At 47.9% G+C, this 8,233-nt stretch overlaps 1 protein-coding gene across 1 annotated transcript in view; it reads right to left on the bottom strand.

The window, feature by feature from the left end:
- The window catches only part of LOC106806184 (pleckstrin homology domain-containing family G member 4B-like), a 72,239-nt gene that overhangs the window by 38,289 nt on the left and 25,717 nt on the right, over window positions 1-8,233 (bottom strand). The window contains exon 6 of the mRNA XM_014808054.1: window positions 6,551-6,667. Coding sequence (XP_014663540.1) covers window positions 6,551-6,667 — 117 coding nt within the window. The remainder of the gene's footprint in view (window positions 1-6,550; window positions 6,668-8,233) is intronic.

Here is an 8,233-nt window from a genome sequence, read left to right as displayed (position 1 = left end):
GGGCGGGGGTTCTCGGGCTTTAGTGTCTTCGGGGTTTTCCGCCGCCGCGTGAATATTAAGGGCAGTGATTTGGCGGCTGGATACTTCCGCCGGCTACGCGAGATGGCGGTGGGGTGTCCGCTTCCGGCCGCTTCTGCGGCTTTCTTGCGCGTTTATGTTTCGATTTATCCGACGCGGGCGGGGTTCGCGGGGCGGAGGGGAGTCAGACTACGGATGCCGTCGCAGAAGACACGCGGTTTGGGGAGGTGTGCTGTTGGAGCAGTGCAGAAGCTGCGCGACAATGACAGGATTATGGTCGGTTTGCGTGGACCGGCGCGTGACTAAATAGATCGCGAAGTGTCCGTAGCGTGTTCGGTAGTTAGGTGTAGTTATTAGTTGGCTGGTTACGCGCGTGCGCAGGCAGGGCTGTAGACGGCAGTGTTATTTTTTCCGCTCGAGGGGAGTGTCATATGGTTTTTAGTTATGATCCTATGGTGGGTAGAGGTACAGGCTTGTGCACGGGCACCGGAAGAGTTGGTTTAATGTAAGTGGCGTTAGCGCGTGATTGTAGCTGTAGTCCTGAAGTGAGACTGACTAGTGAAGGTGCAGAATTTGATATATAGAACGTCGGTTGTTAAGCTACGCGCCGAGAGATGCGTGTGTGCGTGGGTACGGCACGTGTCGGGTGGGGATGCAGGGTGTGTGGGTTGTGTGTGTTGTGCGGTGCGTGCGTGCGTGGCTGGGCGTGTCGCTGTGCTGCTGTTGTGGGTGCTGTGGTGTCTGCGCCGTGCGTGGATGTGTGGCGTACGTGCAATGCACGTCTTGGCAAGAGCAGACGCTAGTGGGACAAGTCGGCGCTACTGCCATTTGGTCGAGGTTGCACGGAGGCCGGCTGGACTACTTCTGTGCGGGAGAGGACGGAGTGTTGTAGAGGTGGCCAGCTGTCGTGGGCATGCTGTGTGGGCTGCGGCTGTGTGGCGGCATGAGAGTGAGGGGGTGCGGGGATGTCTGGAAGGGAGAGACTTCAGCGGAGTGTGACGTTAGAGCCGCCGTGACTGCATGCGGGCGGGTGCGGTGTGCATGGTGGCCTTCCTCATTCTATATTCGATACGGCGACTCTGTGGCAAGCAGTTTGTGAGCGTTGGCCGGGCAACGTGTCTCGCGCGCGGATTTTTGGTCTTTGTGGGGCTGTTAATGTACAAGCGCACTTGTGGTGGATAGAATGCTGAAAGCAGTCGGTAGGTGGTGACGGCCGGCGCGTGTGTATCAAGTGTGGCCCGGGCGAGAAACCGGCTGTCACGTGATATAGTGGTGGCGCCACATTAGGGTTGGCGTTGGAGATATAGTACACTGTCCGCTCGAGTTGTGTGACTCGTTATGATGAAAAGGGTGAGCAAATTCCGCGTATACGGCGGTTGTTGTAATAGATCATGGTGAGGCGGCTGTTAGATGTAGCTTTCGGGCGGGTGCTGTTATGAAGATATCACGCTGTCGTGAGTTTGCTGTTTGGACAGGCAGTTCATCGTTTTACTTGGGTAGTGAGCTGGTGTCGGTGGCGGCCTCGTATAGACGCGAGTTTCTCCAGTGATTTATGCTCTCCAGTTTTACCTACAACGGCCTCTCTTAGATGTTGCAGTTACCTGGGCGCTTCGAATTACGGCACAATTTCATACGCGCTGCAAGCACCGGGCGGGTGACTAAGCGCATGCCAGGTGCGTATTCAGCTGACGCCTCTACTATCTACGCGTTGTCTTACGTTATGTATGTACACGTGAAATAACTGCATCAGCAGAAGTTCCGTCGCCCACTTAAAACCAAGGCCGCAGTAGGGATTTTTTTGTTACAGATCGGGTTGGTATTAAAAACGAATGGTGTAACGTTACTATCTAGGCGGGCTTTTGAAAGATTATATGTCACTCTTTGGTCACGTTTTTGAGATATGTGGCTGCAAGCTGTTTATCTGTTAGGGTTGTTATTCGAATTTGGTTTTTAGTGTGAAATGTCGGTAGGGAGGAACGCCTGTGAAAGGGTTTCGTATGTGTGCGATGAAGGATTGGTGTAATACGTCCCGGAGAGGATTGTGGTGTTAGAATTATCCTTCGAGTCGGCCTGGTCCGAACAATCAGCCGAAACGAATATGTGAGATTAATTTTTGGTAACTTGCATCCGAGGCTTAGGGCATGGCGATGTCGTCATTGTCATACCGAGAAAGGGTCTGTCTGTCGGGTAACTAGTTTGAACGCTATTTCTATGATTTTTGAGTAGATCTGTGTTTAATAGTGGGGTGGCGGCCGGGTGTTGCGTGCGGTTGTATGTAGATGAAAAGGAGGAGAGAGAGATGAGGAAGGAGAGAGAGAGAGAGGAAGGAGAGAGAGCGAAGTATAGATATATATGTGTGTGCGCCGGCGCGCGTGGAGGGATGTGGTGGTGTGTGTTGTGTGCATGTCTGCCACTCCCGCTTCTCAGGTTGAGCCTAGGCGAGATGAGTAGTACTGACTGAGAGCCGGCATGCTGTGGATACTTTCGTTGGTTTAAGCAATGGTTCTGACAGGGACCGTACCTCTTGAACAACACGCACGGATAACGGTTAAATGACGAAGTTAGTGACAACGAAAGATCTGGTTTGTGCAATGAAAGAAAGCAGTCACGTCGAAGAAGGAGGTTCCTGACTTAATTGATGTGACGATGAAGAAGAAGAAGTCACTTTCTGCACAGCTAGACGAGTCGCAGTAGCAACGGGTGTGAGCAGTAAGTGTTTAGATAAGTGTTGGTCTGAGCGCGGTCAGTGCCGCACATAATCCTTCTTAGATCTATCATAGGGCGCCGGTTTCTTTGGTGTAGAGTTGGCTTTACGGCATGCTGGAATTCTACTTGCATGGGGGCTAGATTACAAACGACACCTTGTGTTTTAACAAATTGGGTTAGATATCAGGCGGCATGGTTTGCACGAGGTAACGCCGACACGTAGGGTCTGGGCTGCAATTTCCGGATTATTTCCAAGGACGCTATTTATGTAAGTATTACGGGAAGGATACGTAGACGTTACGCAGAGGATGTTAAGGAATAACGGGATCGATGGAGATATTTTCAAGCGCTAATAATACTTTATGTAGTATTATGATACTAATAACGATATGTGATTATTATGTAATAACTAATAAATGAAGTATTTGATGAACTCTGATATTGTGCCAAGGTGCAACAATCGCAACGCATAGGTGGGATCTAAGGATGCCGGGGACCGAGTTAACTGATTGGACTTTTTGGTTCGCTATACGCTACGCCTATTGGTGTATCAGTGGCGGCGGTATGGGTTCTAGCAAGAGGCTGGCTGTTAACGCTACAAGGTCTTTTGGAACTCAGAAAGAGGCTATGCTAGGGTCGCTTCTTTTATCACTGAAATGTCTCCAAGTCAGAACCATGCGGTGTAGGTGGCGCTTGTTTTATTACCGAGAATACGTTTCCAAGTCGGATCGGTGCGCAGTATAGGCGGAAACTGGCACAAACACAGTTCGAGCGCGCAGCCATGAGGTTTGGCGCACTGCTCTATTCTGGACGCTTTCTTCTACTGTGTAGCTAAGAAACGCAGCTTACACGCAGATTGGTTTGGTCGAGTATCGAAGAGGCTAAGGAGGGGTGCGTGTGCGAGGGGGAGGGGAGGGGAGGTCAGCGTGAGGGTAGACCGCTTGCTGTAGAAGCGCGATGGCGTAGGGACGTCCAGAAGCGCCCGATGTTACCCTAATTCTCCGGGCTCTCGGCTCTTGGGTCTTAGCGCGAGAAACACTTAAACGAAGGTCGTGTTATATTCGGGTCACTAAGTTCGACTGGAGCAGGCATATGTGATACTAGGGTACCGTGTCGGAAGCGTCAGTGGTTATGTTGATACGTAGACCTGTAACAGACTGTCCATGCTGCAGTGGCGGTGGGGTTTAACTAGTATCTAGTAGGGTCCGTTGGGTGTTAAGGTAAGGTCGGGGTAACTCGCGGTATTCGAGTACAGGAATGGTCATGGTGCATCGATGGTAGCAGGATGGTCTCGACATTGAGTAATAGAGGCTGATTGATGACAGCGGCAGGTGGTGTGCATGATAGTAGGAGGACGGCTCTCGATTGGGTAGCAGCGATGGTGTGGGCGTAGTGAGCGACGGCTGGTGATTGTCAGGTAGCGGTGGGTTGGATGATAGGAGCCAGACGCTGGAGGATGGGAAGCAGCGCCCGATGGTGATCTAGTGCCAGCGCTGATGATGGCAGCGACGGGTGGTGGTTTGGTGATAGGTAAAAGCACATACGCCGGGCCGCAAGTGGTGTCGCTGTATTAATAGCAACAGGAATATCGAGACGGTGGCTGTGGTAGTGTGCCGAGATTTGGATAGGGGCGTAGCCGAATGTTAATCGGCGCGGCCGCTGGGTGACGGTCTTGGGACGAGTAGGATTGTTCACATGGCCGCGATGCAGGAAGCGCTGCGGACTTACCCACTTCAAAGATCAAACACTGGCATGATTACGTGCGTGGCCATCCTCCCTTACCCCCCCGCCCCATACTGCTACACGCAGACCTGGCCTCAGCTATACCTGCCTACCCCAATACGGCCGCACGCCCTGCCACATCCTGCCTCACCCCCTACCTGTCTTCACCCATTACCGGCCTCACGCCTACCTGCCTACCCTACCTCTCCGCCATTACCTGCTAACCCCTACTGCCTCACGCCCCTGCCCATACGGTGCCTCACCCGCAGACTGGGTCTCACCCCATACCTGTCTACCGCCTACCTGCCTCAACCCCAGCCCTGACTCACCAGATACTGCTTCAGCCCGCTACTGCCTCACCCCTACCTGCGGCTACCCCATACCCCTGCTATGTATCTCAACCACCAGCTATGTCTCCTATGTCTATATATCACAACCACTAGCTATGCCTTCTATGTCTATGTATCTCAACCACCAGCTATGTCTCCTATGTCTATATATCACAACCACTAGCTATGCCTTCTATGTCTATGTATCTCAACCACCAGCTATGTCTCCTATGTCTATATATCACAACCACTAGCTATGCCTTCTATGTCTATGTATCTCAACCACCAGCTATGTCTCCTATGTCTATATATCACAACCACTAGCTATGCCTTCTATGTCTATGTATCTCAACCACAAGCTATGCCTTCTATGTCTATGTATCACAACCAAGAGCTCTACCTCCTATATTCTGATAGCAATGACCCTAACTGCACGGCCACCGTCTCCGTATAAGCTTTCGCTGGCGGAGGAACATGGCGTCGGCGTTGTCCTAACTTGATCGTGGAGGCGATATATATAGGCAGTATTCGCCTCATACCGATGCAATTGTTCTCGACTTTGTGCCAATTATACGTCAGTATTGTGACAAATCGCGGCACACATCAACTCGTCAACCTTTTTTTGTGGCGCTTTAATGTCGGTATGCATCGTGAAGTTTGCGTAACATCGCAATGGCGTAAATCCTCGCCGCAATTCACTTATACGCTTTGAAACAAACCTTCGGTGATTCGCGTGTGCGACTCTGACGAGTAAAGCTGTCAGCCGATGGCAATGAATTCTTGTATCGCAATCATTGGCTAACGCATAATAAATCATCGAGCTCAGCAATCACGCTAAAGTAGTTCACCATGGGCAACAACACGGGCGAACTTGCCGTCAGGCAAGCACAATTGCAATATTGGCCGAAAATTATGTTAAGCGGAGTAACGTGTATATATCACAATATAGACTGTAACGCTGTATTCTTTAACATGTGACGTGATAGCGCAGTGCAGTATTTATGCATACTACCATGGTAATGTAATGCGAAATGTTCTGCCCCGCATTTCCACACGCAATTATTGTTGCAATACCGAAAACACCGAAGTTAAGTCATCTTCCCATGATAGCATGATAAACATTACCAAAATCATTGACAACTCAACACAGATTTAATTACTGGATTAGATTGACGATGTCCGGTAACGATTCTACAACACAGTTGACCTACTGCTCAGAGGTTACATGGTGTCCTATATTATTTCCAAAATATACTAGCATTATCATTGCTCGCGTTCACTAACACCACAAACTTGTCGATAATTTCCTGTCATAAAATCATTCATCCACAGGTGCCACACACGTTTGTGTGTGTTACTGTGTCAACTGGACTAATTGAAATGCCTTATAACCGGTAGATAATCATAATAAAGGTGCAACAAATGACTTGATCCTGTAGTTATGAGGACATTGTATGTTATCCTTAGCTGTTTTTGAAATCTGCAGCACCTAAATCACTATAAATAATATATAATGCGGGGCGACTCATAAAACACAGAAGCTATATTTTGAAATGAAAGACCCGTGCGCGTGTGAACTATGTAAAAGCAGAATGGGAGCATAGCATTGGCAAGCCATAGCGCCTGGCTCGTAACTCATAATTGGGAGATAGAGGACAATTTTGTGCCACACGAACACCTACGTGTCCCACCTGACCTGTCGCGTTCTAACTAAATCACCAGCTAACTACACAATTAATTATGAGAGAAACCATAATCGTACGGCCTATGCTTACCATTCTATACTTGATCCAGTCATCGTGGTTGTAGGCGTACTTCCCGCCTGTCTGTGTCGGCAGCTGATCCTCGTCTATGTAGGGAATGAGAGCTTCACATGACTTTAACAGCAGGCACTGTAATATAACAAACGTGACAGTGAATAGACAATTGGAGAACAAAGAATGTTGTATCTCACTGCCCTGACAATAGCCATCAGATATTTCCAGAAACTAAGCCAATGTTCAGAAATCTAGAAAACTAAAATAGATTTATGAATGTTATATATGGCATGATTATGATTATATTGCATGCACATAAATTCCATTGAATTAACGCGATAAATGAGAAAGAGGGGTGAGGGGAGATAGACAGGTAAACGCACAGAGAGACAGGCAGGGTCAGCGTACGCACGCAAGGTGTAAACTACCTATGCATCCGTGATTAAATTAACTGACATGAACACTTCGCTGAACAGAGGGTCAAACGAGTTTAGAATCGGCACGCATATTCTTGCACTATATACGATATCTACATACATCTATGTTACACTTCCTAGTTCAGTGATAACTGCTTACTTGCGGATATACGTAATAATCTCTAAGCGTAACGAGCTACGCTATACGATATACGAGATACTATATATTATATCCAATGAGCGTTAGTACTTGTCATGACCTCTAGTGGTAATGGCTCTGTATGTAACTGAATTTATTACCACCACGAGCTATGTCTCCTATGTCTATGTATCTCAACCACGAGCTATGTCTTCTATGTCTATGTATCTTAACCACAAGCTATGCCGTCTATGTCTATGTATCTCAACCACAAGCTATGCCGTCTATGTCTATGTATCTCAACCACAAGCTATGCCTTCTATGTCTATGTATCTCAACCACAAGCTATGTCTTCTATGTCTATGTATCTCATCCACAAGCTATGCCTTCTAGGTCTATATATCACAACCACAAGCTATGTCTCCTATGTCTATGTATCTCAACCACAAGCTATGCCTTCTATGTCTATGTATCTCAACCACTAGCTATGTCTTCTATGTCTATGTATCTCATCCACAAGCTATGCCTTCTAGGTCTATATATCACAACCACAAGCTATGTCTCCTATGTCTATATATCACAACCACAAGCTATGTCTTCTATGTCTATGTATCTCAACCACGAGCTATGTCTCCTATGTCTATGTATCTCAACCACCAGCTATGTCTCCTATGTCTATGTATCTCAACCACGAGCTATGTCTCCTATGTCTATGTATCTCAACCACTAGCTATGCCTTCTATGTCTATGTATCTCAACCACCAGCTATGTCTCCTATGTCTATGTATCTCAACCACTAGCTATGCCTTCTATGTCTATGTATCTCAACCACAAGCTATGCCTTCTATGTCTATGTATCTCAACCACGAGCTATGTCTCCTATGTCTATGTATCTCAACCACTAGCTATGCCTTCTATGTCTATGTATCTTAACCACCAGCTATGTCTCCGATGTCTCCTATGTATCTCAACCACTAGCTATGCCTTCTATGTCTATGTATCTCAACCACGAGCTATGTCTCCTATGTCTATGTATCTCAACCACTAGCTAGCTATGCCTTCTATGTCTATGTATCTCAACCACGAGCTATGTCTCCTATGTCTATGTATCTCAACCACTAGCTAGCTATGCCTTCTATGTCTATG

This window comes from Priapulus caudatus, unplaced genomic scaffold (assembly GCF_000485595.1).
Source record: "Priapulus caudatus unplaced genomic scaffold, Priapulus_caudatus-5.0.1 Scaffold8, whole genome shotgun sequence".
NCBI lineage: Eukaryota > Metazoa > Priapulida > Priapulimorpha > Priapulimorphida > Priapulidae > Priapulus > Priapulus caudatus.
This window is presented reverse-complemented; position numbering and strand designations above follow the sequence as displayed.